Source organism: Oncorhynchus mykiss, chromosome 28 (assembly GCF_057628025.1).
Source record: "Oncorhynchus mykiss isolate SJ-2025 chromosome 28, ASM5762802v1, whole genome shotgun sequence".
Taxonomy (NCBI): Eukaryota; Metazoa; Chordata; class Actinopteri; order Salmoniformes; family Salmonidae; genus Oncorhynchus; species Oncorhynchus mykiss.
In genome coordinates, this window is record NC_143049.1 from 43,276,039 (window position 1) to 43,295,996 (window position 19,958).

Consider the following 19,958-nt stretch of genomic DNA (forward strand, 5'->3'; position numbering starts at 1 on the left):
TACAGTACAGTAACATAATAGTACCATAACAGTACAGTAACATAACAGTACCATAACAGTACAGTAACATAACAGTACAGTAACATAACAGTACCATAACAGTACAGTAACATAACAGTACAGTACAGTAACATAACAGTACCATAACAGTACAGCAACAACAGTACAGTAACATAACAGTACAGCAACATAACAGTACAGTACAGTAACATAACAATACAGTACAGTAACATAACAGTACAGTAACATAACAGTACAGTACAGTACCATAACAGTACAGTAACAGTACAGTACAGTACAGTACCATAACAGTACAGTAACATAACAGTACAGTACAGTAACACAACAGTACAGTAACATAACAGTACAGTAACATAACAGTGATGAGTGAAGGGCGTTTGCCAGCAGCAGGTTCGGCAGCAGCTAGAAGGCCGGCGACGCCAAACGCCTGAGCTGGACAGGAGGAGGAGCCAAAGTGAAGGCTGGTGTGACTGTCTATGTATGCGGATGATTCAACACGTCAGAAACTACAGCGACTGAAATGACGCCGACATTCAACACATAGCTGCAGTTAGTTCCAGAATGGGTGGCAAGGAATAAATTAGCCCTGAATCATTCAAAAACTAAAAGCATTGTATTTGGGACAAATCATTCCCTAAACCTCAACTAAATCTAGTGATAAATAATGAGGAAATTTGGCAAGTTGAGGTGACTAAACTGCTCGGAGTAACCCTGGATTGTAAACTGTCATGGTCAAAACATATTGATACAACAGTAGCTAGGATGGGGAGAAGTCTGTCCATAATAAAGCGTTGCTTTACCTTCTTAACAACCAGCTACACCTGTAAAACGTGTGAAGGCTACGTGTGCGTCTTTATGGGACACACTCATAAAAACTGTCAAGGTAATGGTCCGTCCTTGTAGGCTATGTAGCAATGTAACAGTGTCTTCAGAAAGACTGGCAAATATCAACACCACCAACCTGCAATGGTCTCCTAGGCTGTCCAAGGGTGATATGAGGACTAATTTAGTACTGAGTGTCACAAGTTATTAGGGTGACTGGACACACACACACACACACACACAATGACTCATACACACACACACAGAGAGACACACATACACTCCCGTTCAAAAGTTTGGGGTCACTTAGAAATGTCCTTGTTTGTGAAAGAAAATAACATTTGTTGTCCATTAAAATAACATCAAATTGATCAGAAATACAGTGTTAATGATGTAAATTACTATTGTAGCTGGAAACGGCAGATTCTTTAATGGAATATCTACAGTTGAAGTCTGAAGTTTACATACAGTACACCTTAGCCAAATACATTTAAACTCAATTTTTCACCATTCCTGACATTTCATCCTAGTAAAAATTCCCTGTCTTAGGTCAGTTAGTATCACCACTTTATTTTAAGAATGTGAAATGTCAGAATAATAGTAGAGAGAATGATTTAATTCAGCTTTTATTTTTTTCATCACATTCCTAGTGGGTCAGAAGTTTAAATACACTCAATTAGTATTTGGTAGCATTGCCTTTACATTGTTTAACTTGGGTCAAACGTTTCGGGTAGCCTTCCACAAGCTTCCCACAATATGTTGGGTGAATTTTGGCAAATTCCTCCTGACAGAGCTGGTGTAACTGAGTCAGGTTTGTAGGCCTCCTCGCTTGCACACGCTTTTTCAGTTCTGCCCACAAATGTTCTATAGCATTGAGGTCAGGGCTTTGTGATGGCAACTTCAATACCTTGACTTTGTTGTCCTTAAGCCATTTTGCCACAATTTTGGAAGTATGCTTGGGGTCATTGTCCATTTGGAAGACCCATTTGTGACCAAGCTTTAACTTCCTGCCTGATGTCTTGGGATGTTGCTTCAATATATCCACATAATTTTCTACCTCATGATGCCATCTATTTTGTGAAGTGCACCAGTCCCTCCTGCTAAAAAGCAACCCCACAACATGATGCTGAAACCAACGTGCTTCACAGTTGGGATAGTGTTATTCGGCTTGCAAGACTCCCCCTTTTCCTCCAAACATAACGATGGTCATTATGGCCAAACAGCTCTATTTCTGTTTCATCAGACCAAAGGACATTTCTCCAAAAAGTACGATCTTTGTCCCCATGTGCAGTTGCAAACTGTAGTCTTGCATTTTTATGGTGGTTTTGGAGCAGTGGTTTCTTCCTTGCTGACTGACCTTTCAGGTTATGTCGATATAGGACTTGTTTTACTGTGGTTATAGATACTTTTGTACCTGTTTCCTCCAGCATCTTCACAAGGTCCTTTGCTGTTGTTCTGGGATTGATTTGCACTTTTCTCACCAAAGTACGTTCATCTCTAGGAGACAGAATGCGTCTCCTTCCTGAGCGGTATGACGGCTGCGTGGTCCCATGGTGTTTATACTTGCGTACTATTGTTTGTACAGATGAGCGTGGTACCTTTAAGGCAGTTGGAAATTGCTCCCAAGGATGAACCAGACTTCTGGAGATCTACAATTTTTGTCTGATTTATTTTGATTTTCCCATGATGTCAAGCAAAGAGGAACTGAGTTTGAAGGTAGGCCTTGAAATACATCCACAGGTACACCTCCAATTGACTCAAATTATGTCAATTAGCCTATCAGAAGCTTCTAAAGCCATGACATCATTTTCTGGAATTTTTCAAGCTGTTTAAAGGCACAGTCAACTTAGTGTATGTAAACTTCTGACTCAGTGGAATTGTGATACAGTGAATTATAAGTGAAATAATCTGTCTGTCAACAATTGTTGGAAAAATGACAAGTTTTAATGACTCCAACCTAAGTGTATGTAAACTTTACATATACATATAACTCTGACTTGTGTGATAAGTTTGTCTCTCCTCATTTGAGAGTAAAGAAATTAACCACCACACCAGTTCAAAGTGAATGATGGCAGGCCCCTGTGACAAATGGCTTATTTGTATAAAGGCCTACTGTAGCTCTGATTGGCTATAGCGCACCGGTGTGTGTAGACTCTGGTCCTGGACAAGACAGATGGTTTGGTTCTGATTTATTTACTGCGGTGTCTTTTAATTGTCCAAACGCACGGCCACTTCCCCACTCTATATTGCTATAGAATTTTCACAAATGCCTTAGAATACATAATTCCCAAACATTCTAAGAATTTATGAAAACGTGAAAATTACCATATGTAAGTGCTCGTTTGTCAGAAAATGCTTTAAAAAAGTGTCATTCTTCCTGGGGGTGTACTATATATATATATATATATATACAGATTTGAATACAATTGAATGTTATTAAAATGCTTTCAGTACCACTTTAAATGCAACAATGTTTCACACTCTATTTTCAGAGATGGCGAACAACAGGAAGAGAACTGCAATAAAAAAACACACAGTTCCACTCACCAGATGATGATCATTTGAAACTTAACTTCCTGTTGAAAGTTATTCTTGAAAAGGGAGAAAATAACAAATTAGCAACAACACCCTACTTGATAACACCTACTGCAGCCGCTGAAAACTAGCCGACAACAAAAGCTAGCTAGCTAGACCATGGGAAAACTACTGCTCGCTATTAAAACTACTGCTACCTGTTGGCCTTCAAGAAGGCAGATGTTTCCATAAGTTTTTGTAAAAACGGTCCACCCATTAAGTCAAAATGTGATTGGTTGATTCTGCTGTCACTCCAAAATGTTGAATGGCAGATGCCTTTATCTGGCTTCTGATGGCCTAGCCAATGGCTGACTTAGCTAGCTAGATTTATCTCCCCAGAAACCAGCAAAGAAAAATCATGATTGGATCTTTTTTTCTCTTCATTTTTAACCCTTTCCTTTCCAACAAAAACAGAAGAGAATAAATCAGAACATAATTGAAAATAATAACATTACTATTATTATTTTATAAATCCTTAGCCCTTCTCTGAAGGCGTAGAAGGCCCTCATTGTTCCTGTCACGTCCTGACCTTAGTTCTTTTTTTTAGGTCTCTATTTCAGTTTGGTCAGGGCGTGAGTTGGGGTGGGCATTCTATGTTTTGTGTTCTATGTTTTCTATTTCTTTGTGTTTGGCCTGGTATGGTTCCCAATCAGAGGCAGCTGGCAATCGTTGTCTCTGATTGAGAACCATACTTAGGCAGCCTATTTTCCCACTCTTGTTTGTGGGTAGTTATTTTCTGTTAAGTGTCACCTTGCAGGACTGGTTTGTTTCTTTCATTCACTTTGTTATTTAGTTTTGTGTGTTCAGTCTAATAAATTAACATGGACACTTACCACGCTGCATATTGGTCCGATCCTTCCTCCTCCTCCTCAGACGAAGAGGAGAAGCGTTACAGTTCCCCACTGTGTTTGGGTTAGTAATAATTTGTAGAGTGTCTCTATTTTACCTCAGCGTGTATGTTTTCACTATTCTGAATGTCTAGATCCAGATGTCCTTCTGAAATATGAACACAGAAATACTGGACATTTTGAACTCTTATTATGGTGCTGATTTGACAAAATTACAATCATGGTCTTGAACTGGACTCACATTGTTCTGGTCTTGGTCTCACTTTAGGTGGTCTCCAACACAACACTGGTAGATACCATTAGATACCTGAATAGATGGTAGATACTGAGGCTGCTGTACTGCACATAAATCACCATTACAATACAGCATGACCCATCCCTGACCAGTCATCAGTCCTGCTGAGGAAGGAAGGAAGGAAGGAAGGAAGGGAGGAAGGAAGGAAGGAAGGAAGGAAGGAAGGAAGGAAGGAAGGAAGGAAGGAAGGAAGGAAGGAAGGAAGGAAGGAAAAGAGAGGAGGAGAGAAGAGTGACTGAGTCAAACCTTTTGGGAGAAACAATGCTTTCATGTTTGTCTCTGTAAAAAAAGATTTGGTTGTCGCATCAGTCACTCGTCTGTCAGAGAGAGCAACACACTTTCACTAAATTTCAGTTGTGATTCTTCTTTAACCTTGGCATTCTCTATTCTGGTTTCCAGTTTGTTTCAGCCCTCTTGTCAACTCCTAGGTATTATCATACCAATGTTTGGTTTGCCAATGACAATGAATCAGACAAAAACACAAGCAGGTCTGAGACCAGACGAGGCAGTCTCGTCAAAAACACAACCAGGTCTGAGACCAGGCTAGGCAGTCTCGTCAAAAACACAGCCAGGTCTGAGACCAGGCTAGGCAGTCTCGTCAAAAACACAGCCAGAGCTGAGACCAGGCTAGGCAGTCTCGTAAAAAACACAACCAGGTCTGAGACCAGGCTAGGCAGTCTCGTCAAAAACACAATCAGATCTGAGACCAGACCAGGCAGTCTCATCAAAAGCACAACCAGATCTGTCAGTGTCATTCCAGTCCGATATGTGTTTTGCTGCCCCCTAGCAGATTCACAGAACACTGCAGGTATTCATCTATTCTATTGCGTGACATTAAGTTCATCAGCTCACCACACAACTCAACTGTATCCACAACACATGATCATGGAAACGTTACCTTTACAGAAATAACACAGATAGGCCGACTGGAATATGTCAGTGGGAACATTTATTGACAACAAATAGTGAGTGTTATTTTTATTGAATGACACTTGACTAATGTGACTTATAAAAGGGATTATAAGTAGATAACACTTTTTAAAGTAAGCTTCTGATAAGTACTTTTATGCATAAAGTCAGCCTTTTCTAGATGCATTTTAATCAGCCAAACACACGAAGGTCCCATGGGAAGGGTTTGGCTGATGTTATGCTCTGTCAACGGCTGCTTAACATCAGCCAAAACCGTCCCATGGGACCGTGTGTTTGTTTGAGCTATTGAAGCAGTTGGCAAACAGAGACGCCGTTGTGCCCAGCGGCAGGGAACGTTCTGAAACCTTCCTATCGGAAAAGTCTGTAGTCTGAGCGGTGAAAATCTGAGAATATGAAATCAAGGACCAAGGACAGCGACTCTAGAATAGACATTCTGATGAAGCTTCACGCCCAAAACGTCTATGAATTTAAACGACACGCCGTTGAACAGGAGTTGCTGAAGCAAGATCACTACCGCTCCATGTTTCATATCAAGAATGGGATACGAACTGTTGAGATGACGTTAAGGGATATAAAAATGATTAGTGGGTATTGTCACCAAACGGAAACTCTCAAGGAGAAACCAAAAGAAGCCTTTCCAAATCTGAGCCTCGGAAATAGTTTGAGAGATTTCCGCAAAGGTAACCAAGAAGAAATGATTTCTATTCTGAACTTGAATGGTAAGTGTACCACCTCACTACCGAAGATTCGTCTGGACCACACCAAAGGAAATGCAAATGGTGAGCAGAAAATCGCATCTTCTTTGGGGGGGCCTTTTCGTGCTACGGCATTCAGCGCAGGAGTGATATGTGGTTTCCCTTCAGAAAGTGGAGTAATCGATGTATCTATCTCCCCTTTGTTGCATTGTGACAAAATCCGTTCCAAATCAGTCATTACAGTAATCAACGACCATAGGACTGGGATCAACGGAAATGGGCCGCTATCTCAGTTCTCGGAGTCGCGCGGCTCAGCCTTTGGTACCAAGGACAACACCCGCACCCGCGTCACAACAGCCATGTCCAAGACTGCCACAAAGGAAGGCCTGAGAGAGTTGGTCCTGGAGTACAAAAGACAAAGGACACTGAGGTATATTGAAAAACAAAAAGTATTACCAGAAAAAGTGTCTGCTTTTATTAATGGACTCTAGCAGGAGAAGATTAATGGATAGTCAGCAGAATTTATTAATTAGCAGAATTTAATAATGATTTATTAATGGATAGTTAGCAGAAGAAGAACACGGGAGGTTCTTCTTGGATAGATTTTACGCATGGGCTAGAAGGTGTCCATAACCATTTAGGTTAAGACATGAACGCCAGTGTTTTTAGCTTCACTATTGCAGGATATTATTCAACAAGATAGGTGCATTTAATATTTTAGAACAGACTATAAAGTCAAATTATTCAAGGAAACAAGCACTGAGTGGCCAAGTGCGAACAATGGAGCGTTCTGCGTAATGACCCGCGTTCACGTACGTAACAATGCTCAGGAATGTATCAATTCTAAAAATGTTGAACAGCAACGTTTGTACTTGAGAGGGAAGGCGAGTGTCCGACCACAACAATGTCGGATAGTGACGAAGACCACACCGAAGGCGAGGATAACGTTTTTCTCAACCTCGTCGCGCGTGTCATCCGGAAACCCCTCTACCGGTTTCCAGGGCAGTGGGGTCACGAGACCTACGAGCCACGGATCTACAGAAGTCTGGGTACCATCCTACGGAACGCGACCTCGGAAGAATTCGATGCTTTTATAATGGACTTTATTGATTTTGCGCGGACGGCTCATGCGCGCCTGGACATGCAGTTCTACATGGAGTTCATTAACGTGTGCACCAATACCATCCTGCACTGGGTGTTTGCGCGCAGGCGCAGCGCCGACATAGTCCGGAAGTTGATGGAGAGGACGTCGGTGTTTCTGCAGGACCAGACTAACAACCTGGCCATAGCATGGAGGTACATTTTTTTTATTTTATTTATTTTTTTACCATAAAACTCTGATAAAACTGTCAACTCTAAATGTAGGCCTAATTTCATTTCACAACCACCTGAGCCATCCAGATCCAGCCAGACCTCTTGGCAGAGACTGTAATAGTACAGTATGCTCCAATACATGAAAACACTAGTAATCACACTGGTGATAGTCGGGCTATAAGAGAACGTGGTAAAAATGGTCCTACAGCTGCAGTCTTCAACTCTGGTGTAATTTATTAGTGTTGGACCGGAATAAAAGCCTACATCATCAGTAGGGACACAAACACAATTCCCTTTTCTTCCCAGGTGTTTCACACCCATCTACAGCCCCAGCCCCATGGGCGGGGTGACCCCACTGATGTTCGTGGCCCAGAACAGGCAGTGTGAAGTGCTGAAGGTGTTGCTGCAGTATGGGATGCTGGAGAAGGAGAGGAGACCCACCTACATCATCATCTCTGTCCTGTTTAACCCCCCGAGACTGGAGGCGCTGGATGAACGCTGTCACGCCACCGTCACCAGGGAACTCAGGGACTGTATGGCTCTCTGCTTCAGGGTGCTCAGCCATGTATCCATGTCTGATATAGAGGTCAGTTTACACACACACACACACACACAGGGAACTCAGGGACTGTATGGCTCTCTGCTTCAGGGTGCTCAGCCATGTATCCATGTCTGATATAGAGGTCAGTTTACACACACACACACACACACACACACACACACACACACACACACACACACACAGGGAACTCAGGGACTGTATGGCTCTCTGCTTCAGGGTGCTCAGCCATGTATCCATGTCTGATATAGAGGTCAGTTTAAACACACACACACACACGCACACACACGCGCACACACACACACACACACACACACACACACACACACACACACACACACACACATGATTTAATTTCCATCACAGATATAGAGATCAGTGGACTACAGTAGAACAAAACAAGCAACACATGTTCTTGTGTAGAATGCTGAGGGTAAAGCAGACCGTTTAAAGCTAATAGGAGAACGACACAATCACACACTCAAGCTGGTTATTGATGTCCCTCGTTACAGATGCAGATTGTGTACGGTCGTAAGCCCCTGATTGAAGACTGGCGAGACCACATCCCCCCAAGTCGCTACAAGGACCCCTGTGAACTGACCCACCTCTGTCGTATGGTGGTTCGGACCTCTCTGCTGGCCAGGGGCCGCTTACCGGACGGCATCAAGTCGCTACCACTCCCTACACTCCTCCAAGGCTACCTCAACCTGGAGAGCTGACCTGGCTATGGGGCATCGAGTTTTACCTGGTCTTGGTGAGGTCATGTGGTCTGGGAAAAACTCCTGGCTCCGCTATTAAAACAACCAGGAGGATGGAGTTTCTCTGTCTGTTAATAAAGTGGAGATCAAATCAAATCAAAGCAGATCAAAATCAAATCAAATCAAATGTATTTATATAGCCCTTCGTACATCAGCTGATATCTCAAAGTGCTGTACAGAAACCCGGCCTAAAACCCCCAAACAGCAAGCAATGCAGGTGTAGAAGCACGGTGGCTAGGAAAAACTCCCTAGAAAGTTTTTGGAAGAAACCTAGAGAGGAACCAGGCTATGTGGGGTGACCCGTCCTCTTCTGGCTGTGCCGGGTGGAGATTATAACAGAACATGGCCAAGATGTTCAAATGTTCATAGATGACCAGCAGGGTCCAATAATAATAAGGCAGAACAGTTGAAACTGGAGCAGCAGCACGGCCAGGTGGACTGGGGACAGCAAGAAGTCATCATATCAGGTAGTCCTGAGGCATGGTCCTAGGGCTCAGGTCCTCCGAGAGAGAGAAAGAAAGAGAGAATTAGAGAGAGCGTACTTAAATTCACACAGGACACCGAATAGGACAGGAGAAGTACTCCAGATATAACAAACTGACCCTAGCCCCCCGACACATAAACTACTGCAGCATAAATACTGGAGGCTGAGACAGGAGGGGTCAGGAGACACTGTGGCCCCATCCGAGGACACCCCCGGACAGGGCCAAACAGGCCAGTGGGGAGAACAAGTATTTGATACATTGCAGATCAAATCAAATCAAAGTAGATCAAATCAAATCAAAGTGTGTTTTATCAGTCCCTTTTAACATCAGTCACAAAGTGCTTTACAGTTGTGTGTGTATGTATGTATGTATGTATGTATGTATGTATGTATGTATGTATGTATGTGTGTATGTATGTATGTATGTATGTGTGTATGTATGTATGTATGATGTATGTATGTATGTTACTGCTCTAAGGATATAGTTATTGTTTGGATAACCGTATTGACTATTATGTATTGATTTCTACCTCACATATTTTTCTTCACTCTTTATGCGATGCGGAGACCCCCGGAAGAAGAATTGTCATATAATTACCATAGTGAATTAATGTAATGTTTGTTTAATCCCATAAGGGGGACGGGTTGTCAATTGGCGATTTCACACACAAATAAAATGTAATTCATATAGTTGATATGTTCCATCTTTGCTGTGAGAATATGATGAGGAGAGGAGAGGTGGCTGTTTCTCTACAAACAAACAAGACTGACAGCAGTGTGTGCATTTGTGTGTGTGTGTGTGTGTGCCCCCTTCTCTCAGGCCTTCTCTAATGAGAGCCTGGGGGGTTTCTGTGTAGCCTGACAACCATAATGTTTGTTTGACGCTGCCCAGGGACCCCCCACACACACACACACACACACACACACACACACACACACACACACACACACACACACACACACACACACACACACACACACACACACACACACACACACACACACACACACACACACACACACACACACACACACACAAAACCATGTTTCTCCTGTTCTGTTGACTACATCAAGATATAAAGACAAGAATCCTGAGTTCTGGGACAATGTGGACCTTCCAGACTTTCAATGTAGCAACTGTTTGCTTGAAGAGGACTACAGGGGCGAAGTGGCTACTCTTAGCTAACTTACGCAACCTACTAGGGAATCCACGCCCACCTACTGTCTCTTCCTCTTCTACTCCAGTAACTGGACTCCTCTCTGACCTGGTGGGAATGTCACCTACTGTCTCTTCCTCTTCAGTAGCTGGGAGTGGTCATCTCTCCACAGCCGACTGGCCTGTGCTCTGCAGTGATCCCTCCCCGAGGGGGTCTCCCTCCTTCCTTGGAGGATGGAGTTGGTGGGATGTTCTGGTTCTAGACCCTACCAACCAGCCATGGAGGCACGTCACTCTACTTTTTGGAGAAATGTCCTCTGGTCTGATGAAACAAAAATAGAACTGTTTTTCCATAATGACCACCGTTATGTTTGGGAGGAAAAAGGAGGAGGCTTGCAGGCCAAAGAACACCACCAAAATTCACCCAATTTATTGTGGGAAGCGTTTGACCCAAGTTAAAAAATGTAAAGGCAATGCTACCAAATACTAATTGAGTGTCTGTAAACTTCTGACCACTGGGAATGTGATGAAATAAATAAATCTGAAATAAATCATTCTCTCTACCATTATTCAGACATTTCACATTCTTAAAATAAAGTGGTGATCCTAACTGACCTAAGACAGGGAATTTTTACTAGGATTAAATGTCAGGAATTGTAAAAAAAAAAAACTGAGTTTCAATGTATTTGGTTGAGGTGTATGTAAACTTCCTACTTCAACTGTATATAATGGTTTCTTTGCAGCAATTCAACCATGAAGGCCTGATTCAGTCTCCTCTGAACAGTTGATGTTGAGATGTGTCTGTTACTTGAACTCTGTGAAGAATTTATTTGGGCTGCAACTTCTGAGGCTGGTAACTCTAATGAACATATCCTCTGCAGCAGAGGTAACTCTGGGTCTTCCTTCCTGTGGTGGTTCTCATAGTGCTTCATGGTTTTTACGACCGCACTTGAATAAACTTTCAAAGTTCTTGAAATTTTCCAGATTGACTGACCTTCATGTCATAAAGTAATGATGGACTGTCGTTTCTCTTTGCTTATTTGAGCTGTTCTTTCCCTAACATGGAGTTGGTCTTTTACCAGATAGGGCTATCTTCTGTATACCAGCCCTACCATGTCACAACACAACTGATTGGCACAAACGAATTACAGAAAGAAATTCCACAAATTAACCTTTACCAAGGCACACCTGTTAATTGAAATGCATTCCAGGTGACTACCTCATGAAGCTGGTTGAGAGAATGCCAAGTGTGCAAAGCTGTCAAGGCAAAGGTTGGCTACTTTGAAGAATCTAATTAAAATATATTTAGCTTTGTTTAACACTTTTTTTGGTTACTACATGACTCCATATTGGTTATTTCATAGTTTTGATGTCTTCACTATTATTCTAGAATTATTATTTTTTTTTTTTAATAAAGACAAACCCTGGAATGAATAGGTGTCCAAACTTGACTGGGACTGTATATATACACACTCACACACAGGGCACTCGGAAAGTATTCAGACCCTTTGACTTTTTCCACACTTTGTTACGTTACACCCTTATTTTACCAAACACTAATTTTCCAAATTACAATATGTCTTATTTCTTCAATACATACTTATATACTTCATAGTTTCATGTCATTTAGCAAACGCTCTTATCCATAGCTACTTACAGTTGTGAGTACATACATTTTCACACTTGTCCCCCCCCGGGAATCGAACAGACAACCCTTGCGTTGCAAGTGCCATGCTTTACCACCAGCCACACGGGACTCCCATATACTTTGTCCTCTCAGTGTGCTGTATCAGAGTTGTGTACTATAGTTAGCACAAGAGTTTATGGAGAATGGACATGAACCCAAATCAAAAAGTAATGAATAGAGGCAAGTAATTACAATACAAAGTAATTCAGTAGGTTATTACCATGTCAACAAAGCTGCTAAAGTTGAGGTGGACGAGCTGGAGGTAATATCAGTTTGAACATCGTGAGGTAGACGAGCTGGAGGTAATATCAGTTTGAACATCGTGAGGTAGACGAGCTGGAGGTAATATCAGTTTGAACATCGTGAGGTGGACGAGCTGGAGGTATATCAGTTTGAACATCGTGAGGTAGACGAGCTGGAGGTAATATCAGTTTGAACATCGTGAGGTGGACGAGCTGGAGGTAAATCAGTTTGAACATCGTGAGGTGGACGAGCTGGAGGTATATCAGTTTGAACATCGTGAGGTGGACGAGCTGGAGGTATATCAGTTTGAACATCGTGAGGTAGACGAGCTGGAGGTAAATCAGTTTGAACATCGTACATCGTGAGGTAGACAAGCTGGAGGTACAGCTGGAGGAACTTTTTTCCTTTCCCTTTGTTGTCAACACGAATTTTATAAGTTAGATTTTCACAAGTTACAATCTTCACACAAATACATTTAACACACCAACTGTTGACATCTTAAACCACAGAGCAGCAAAAAGGGTGTTATGGACCTAAAGCATTATTCTGTGTACTGTATCCACACCAATAGCCTTATTTATATTACAGCATATTGGATGACTGTCATTCATATCCACCCAGGTCAATGTAACATCAATAGGTTTAGGTTACTGTCATTAATATCCACCCAGTTCAATGTAAGAGTGATGGGTTTAGGTTACTGTCATTCATATTCACCCAGCTCAATGTAACATCAATAGGTTTAGGTTACTGTCATTCATATCCACCCAGGTCAATGTAACATCAATAGGTTTAGGTTACTGTCATTCATATCCACCCAGTTCAATGTAAGAGTGATGGGTTTAGGTTACTGTCATTCATATTCACCCAGCTCAATGTAACATCAATAGGTTTAGGTTACTGTCATTCATATTCACCCAGATCAATGTAACAGTGATAGGTTTAGGTTACTGTCATTCATATCCACCCAGTTCAATGTAACATCAATAGGTTTAGGTTACTGTCATTCATATCCACCCAGTTCAATGTAACATCAATAGGTTTAGGTTACTGTCATTCACCCAGTTCAATGTAACATCAATAGATTTAGGTTACTGTCATTCACCCAGTTCAATGTAACATCAATAGGTTTAGGTTACTGTCATTCATATCCACCCAGTTCAATGTAACATCAATAGGTTTAGGTTACTGTCATTCACCCAGTTCAATGTAACATCAATAGATTTAGGTTACTGTCATTCACCCAGTTCAATGTAACATCAATAGGTTTAGGTTACTGTCATTCATATCCACCCAGTTCAATGTAACATCAATAGGTTTAGGTTACTGTCATTCACCCAGTTCAATGTAACATCAATAGATTTAGGTTACTGTCATTCATATCCACCCAGGTCAATGTAACATCAATAGATTTAGGTTACTGTCATTCATATCCACCCAGGTCAATGTAACATCAATAGGTTTAGGTTACTACATGATACTCTACTGTTCCCTGTACTCTTCATGAGGTTGATACAACCTGGCCTATGAATGAAAGTTTACAACGTAGGTGCACACAGGTCAAGAGACAAATTTGAGGTGACAGACAGTGACATTCAATACCTCCTTGCACACTCTTACCTGTATCTAGCTGATCTAGGGTGTAGTCATTAGTCCCACAGAATCACCTCTTACCTGCATCTAGCGGATCTAGGGTGTAATCATTAGTCCCACAGTATCACCTCTTACCTGCATCTAGCTGATCTAGGGTGTAATCATTAGTCCCACAGTATCACCTCTTACCTGCATCTAGCTGATCTAGGGTGTAATCATTAGTCCAGTCTTACCTGCATCTAGCTGATCTAGGGTGTAATCATTAGTCCAGTCTTACCTGCATCAAGCTGATCTAGGGTGTAATCATTAGTCCACTCTTACCTGTGTCTAGCTGATCTAGGGTGTAATCATTAGGCCCACAGTATCACCTCTTACCTGCATCTAGCTGATTTAGGGTGTAGTCATTAGTCCCACAGTACCACCTCTTACCTGCATCTAGATGATCTAGGGTGTAATCATTAGTCCCACAGTATCACCTCTTACCTGTATCTAGCTGATCTAGGGTGTAATCATTAGTCCAACAGTGTCACCTCTTACCTGTATCTAGCTGATCTAGGGTGTAATCATTAGTCCAGTCTTACCTGTATCTAGCTGATCTAGGGTGTGATCATTAGTCCAACAGTATCACCTCTTACCTGCATCTAGCTGATCTAGGGTGTAATCATTAGTCCAGTCTTACCTCTATCTAGCTGATCTAGGGTGTGATCATTAGTCCAACAGTATCACCTCTTACCTGTATCTAGCTGATCTAGGGTGTAATCATTAGTCCACTCTTACCTGTATCTAGCTGATCTAGGGTGTAAGCATTAGTCCAACAGTATCACCTCTTACCTGCATCTAGCTGATCTAGGGTGTAATCATTAGTCCAGTCTTACCTGCATCTAGCTGATCTAGGGTGTAATCATTAGTCCCACAGTATCACCTCTTACCTGCATCTAGCGGATCTAGGGTGTAATCATTAGTCCAACAGTATCACCTCTTACCTGCATCTAGCGGATCTAGGGTGTAATCATTAGTCCAACAGTATCACCTCTTACCTGCATCTAGCTGATCTAGGGTGTAATCATTAGTCCAACAGTATCACCTCTTACCTGCATCTAGCTGATCTAGGGTGTAATCATTAGTACAGTCTTACCTGCATCTAGCTGATCTAGGGTGTAATCATTAGTCCAGTCTTACCTGCATCTAGCTGATCTAGGGTGTAATCATTAGTCCAGTCTTACCTGCATCTAGCTGATCTAGGGTGTAATCATTAGTCCAGTCTTACCTGTATCTAGCTGATCTAGGGTGTAATCATTAGTTCAACAGTATCACCTCTGGCCTGCATCTAGCTGATCTAGGGTGTAATCATTAGTCCAACAGTATCACCTCTGGCCTGCATCTAGCTGATCTAGGGTGTAATCATTAGTCCAACAGTATCACCTCTGGCCTGCATCTAGCTGATCTAGGGTGTAATCATTAGTCCAGTCTTACCTGCATCTAGCTGATCTAGGGTGTAATCATTAGTCCAACAGCTGCAAACAAGAGTTTCTATTGGAAAAATTCAGGTACGTTTATCCCTGTTTCGTTCCATGTGCTTCAGTTTAAGAAAAGTGACACAACAGTGGTAGACCTGATCACCGACAACGACGAGACAGCCTATAGGGAGGTCAGAGACCTGGCCGGGTGGTGCCAGAATAACAACCTATCCCTCAACGTAACCAAGACTGAGGAGATGATTGTGGGCTACAGGAAAGGGAGGACCGAGTACGCCCCCATTCTCATCGACGGGGCTGTAGTGGAGCAGGTTGAGAGCTTCAAATTCCTTGGTGTCCACATCAACAACAAACTAGAATGGTCCAAACACACCAAGACAGTCATGAAGAGGGCACGACAAAGCCTATTCCCCCTCAGGAAACTAAAAAGATTTGGCATGGGTCCTGAGATCCTCAAAAGGTTCTACAGCTGCAACATCGAGAGCATCACTGCCTGGTACAGCAATTGCTCGGCCTCCGACCCCAAGGCACTACAGAGGGTAGTGCGTACGGCCCAGTACATCACTGGGGCTAAGCTGCCTGCCATCCAGTACCTCTACACCAGGCGGTGTCAGAGGAAGGCCCTAAAAATTGCCAAAGACCCCAGCCACCACAGTCATAGACTGTTCGCTCTACTACCGCATGGCAAGAGGTACTGGAGTGCCAAGTCTCGGACAAAAAGGCTTCTCAACAGTTTTGACCCCCCCAGTAAGACTCCTGAACAGCCAATCAAATGGCTACCTGGACTATTTGCATTGTGTCCCGCCTGTTGTATTCGGAGCACGTGACAAATAAACTTTGATTTGATTCCATACATATCTCTCTATTACCTATATATCACTCTATTGCCTATATATCACCCTAGTTTTGACCTGGGCCCACAGGGCTCTGGTCTAAAGTAGTGCATTATATAGGGAATAGGGTGCCATTTGGGAGGTAATCATAATTTTTTTGACTTCCCCCAGCTGAGCACTGTAAGGATATTACTCTGTAAGGACATTACCCTGTAAGGATATTACCCTGTAAGGACATTAGATATGACCCTGTAAGGACATTAGATATTACCCTGTAAGGACATTACCATGTAAGGATATTACCCTGTAAGGACATTAGATATTACCCTGTAAGGACATTAGATATTACCCTGTAAGGACATTAGATATTACCCTGTAAGGATATGAGATATTACCCTGTAAGGACATTAGATATTACCCTGTATGGATATTACCCTGTAAGGACATTAGATATCACCCTGTAAGGATATTAGATATTACCCTGTAAGGACATTAGATATTACCCTGCAAGGACATTAGATATCACCCTGTAAGGATATTACCCTGTAAGGACATTAGATACTACCCTGCAAGGACATTAGATATTACCCTGTAAGGACATTAGATATTACCCTGTATGGATATTACCCTGTAAGGACATTAGATATCACCCTGTAAGGATATTACCCTGTAAGGACATTAGATACTACCCTGCAAGGACATTAGATATTACCCTGTAAGGATATTAGATATTACCATGTAAGGACATTACCCTGTAAGGACATTAGAAATTACTCTGTAAGGACATTAGATATTACCCTGTAAGGATATTAGATATTACCCTGTAAGGACATTAGATATTACCCTGTATGGATATTACCCTGTAAGGACATTAGATATCACCCTGTAAGGATATTAGATATTACCCTGTAAGGACATTAGATATTACACTGCAAGGACATTAGATATCACCCTGTAAGGATATTACCCTGTAAGGACATTAGATACTACCCTGCAAGGACATTAGATATTACCCTGTAAGGACATTAGATATTACCCTGTATGGATATTACCCTGTAAGGACATTAGATATCACCCTGTAAGGATATTAGATATTACCCTGTATGGATATTACCCTGTAAGGATATTAGATATTACCATGTAAGGACATTACCCTGTAAGGACATTAGAAATTACTCTGTAAGGACATTAGATATTACCCTGTAAGGACATTAGACATTACCCTGTATGGATATTACCCTGTAAGGACATTAGATATTACCCTGTAAGGACATTAGATATTACCCTGTAAGGATATTACCCTGTAAGGATATTAGATATTACCCTGTAAGGACATTAGATATTACCCTGTAAGGATATTACCCTGTAAGGACATTGGATATTACCCTGTAAGGACATTAGATATTACCCTGTAAGGACATTAGATATTACCCTGTAAGGATATTAGATATTACCCTGTAAGGACATTAGATATTACCCTGTAAGGATATTACCCTGTAAGGACATTGGATATTACCCTGTAAGGACATTGGATATTACCCTGTAAGGACATTAGATATTACCCTGTAAGGACATTGGATATTACCCTGTAAGGACATTAGATATTACCCTGTAAGGACATTAGATATTACCCTGTAAGGATATTAGATATTACCCTGTAAGGACATTAGATATTACCCTGTAAGGACATTACCCTGTAAGGACATTAGATATTACCCTGTAAGGATATTACCCTGTAAGGACATTACCCTGTAAGGACATCAGATATTACCCTGTAAGGATATTAGATATTACCGTGTAAGGACACTGTCGTTCAGACTGTCAGCACCTGCTGTGTGAACCCTGTGTTGTACTACATCTCTACTAAACTGGACATATCCTAGGTTGTACTATGCTGTGGTTTGGAACCCTTATTTCAGGCAATCATTGCACACATTCCCACTGCAATTTGCTACAAAATACTGCAAATGTACTGCTGGTATAATGTATGACTGACTCCACAGGCTGGCTAGTCCAGAACAAGACTAAATGTGTGGGAAAGCAGCTCAGGAGGTTTCCATCCAATTGGTGACCGATGTTTCATGCAAATATTCTCAAATCCACATTATGAAAATATAAAAAACATGTTTCCACCAAACTGACTTGTTGTGGATCAAAACCAGTGTGTGATGATGTAGGGCATTATATTGTAACGAGCCTGGGTTTATAAGCATGCTTTGGCGGCTCAGTCGACAGCACGCTGGACTTCGGGCTCGAGACCCTGCTGTTTCATTACAATATTAATATCCCGCTACGGATTTATTCGCTTAAGTTTTCATGTACAGAATAAAAAGTTCAATGTGTTTCCATCTCTACCGATGATCCTGTAACATTACTATGGATAAGATTTAATTTGTCAAACATCGGCCACCAGAATAAGACTCGATATTTATAAAGGAGAATCAAGATCACTGTGCACTTTTACCGCCCTGTGAAGTTCATTATAACTTTTTTCATCTGTTGCCTAATAAACTGCACGGTTTCCCAAGTCCTAGTGGGAGGACCACACACCATATCATTACGTGACTCCACATATACTTCGATATGAGTTACTAAATCAACATTTCCACATAAACGGCAGTTCCGCCACTATTTCTAGCGTAATAAATCAACTAATCTACAAGTAGGGTGTCAACATTTGTTTAACTTGCTCACACACACAGAAATCAGTCCCATGGACAGCCAGTGAGTGGTGTGAAGTACTTAAGCTAAAATCCTTTAGTTTTTTGGGGTGTCCTACGAGCTGGGCGTAATCAGACAATTAAGAAAATGTACTACTTTAGCAAGGAAATACTCCAAACGCTGCTGCGGTCTCAGACAAGGGTAAATCCTCCATCCACCTATATGGCCCGTTGTTCAATCTGCCAGATCCCACCTGGTAACACAAACGGAATGTGATGCCAATTTAACCCATAACAAGTCCCAGCCAGTTGACTATTCAAAGATGTCCCAAATGGGGCTGCCCTGCTGAAACAGGTTTTTGGATGGTAAGACCTCAGAGAGAAGTCCTTTAGGTGGCCGAGCATCTACATTCTAACCAGACCAGTGAAAGACTGGACAGGATTCAATTTCTGAAAGACTCCATGCAAATATTCTAAAATCACTAAGTCCTGAAAACCCCTATGCAGTAAACTTTCATTTGGAATTTAGGCCCCTAAAAAAGGTACAATGGAGTTCAGGCAAGAGGCGACTAGAAAATCTCACTACCCAATTCTGCTAAATCAATCAACTTCACCCAAAAATTAGACAAATAAATCAGATCAACATTTCACTTTATTTAATCAGATGTCAATGAAGAACCTTTCGTGTTGTTCTCTGCCATCGAAAGGGAGGGGCCAGTGTTGTGGCCAGCCCTTCTGCCTGTGGCGGAGGTTGATTTGGCATTGGAATGAGACAGGAGAGCCATGGAGATGGCAGACCTGGCACTAGACAATGCGACAGCAGCAACAAAAAAAAACACCAAACGAAACCCTATTGGAAGATTAGACTCGTTACCCCTGATTTAACCACTAAGGAAGGCTGTCTACTGCAACCATTTTAGAAACAGCACAGATCTGAACGTGATTCAGTCTGCTGAATAAAACACCAAGTCCAGGAATCAAGAGAGTAAGTCGAGTTAAATTTAAAAAATG

General features: G+C 41.9%; 1 protein-coding gene and 1 non-coding gene across 2 annotated transcripts; one reads left to right on the top strand and one right to left on the bottom strand.

Annotated features, from left to right (window-relative positions):
• Positions 1-5,751: 5,751 nt before the first annotated feature.
• Positions 5,752-8,912, top strand: LOC110509160 (ankyrin repeat and SOCS box protein 17). The gene is made up of 3 exons (XM_036966575.2): positions 5,752-7,481; positions 7,806-8,085; positions 8,571-8,912. Exons 1-3 carry the CDS (start codon positions 7,090-7,092, stop codon positions 8,775-8,777), a joined length of 879 nt encoding a protein of 292 aa, XP_036822470.2. The 5' UTR covers positions 5,752-7,089; the 3' UTR covers positions 8,778-8,912.
• Positions 8,913-19,632: 10,720 nt separating this feature from the next.
• LOC118944905 (small nucleolar RNA SNORA35) lies at positions 19,633-19,764 on the bottom strand. Its single transcript, XR_005040309.1, has one exon. It is a non-coding gene; the product is annotated as a small nucleolar RNA SNORA35 (small nucleolar RNA).
• Positions 19,765-19,958: the final 194 nt, after the last annotated feature.

Bases quoted from the DNA above. Each gene is read 5' to 3' on its own strand.
- LOC110509160 (XM_036966575.2), top strand. From the start codon at position 7,090: ATGTCGGATAGTGACGAAGACCACACCGAAGGCGAGGATAACGTTTTT. The intron at 7,482-7,805 runs GTACATTTTTTT...TTTTCTTCCCAG, and splicing joins AACCTGGCCATAGCATGGAG to GTGTTTCACACCCATCTACA. The intron at 8,086-8,570 runs GTCAGTTTACAC...CCCTCGTTACAG, and splicing joins TATCCATGTCTGATATAGAG to ATGCAGATTGTGTACGGTCG.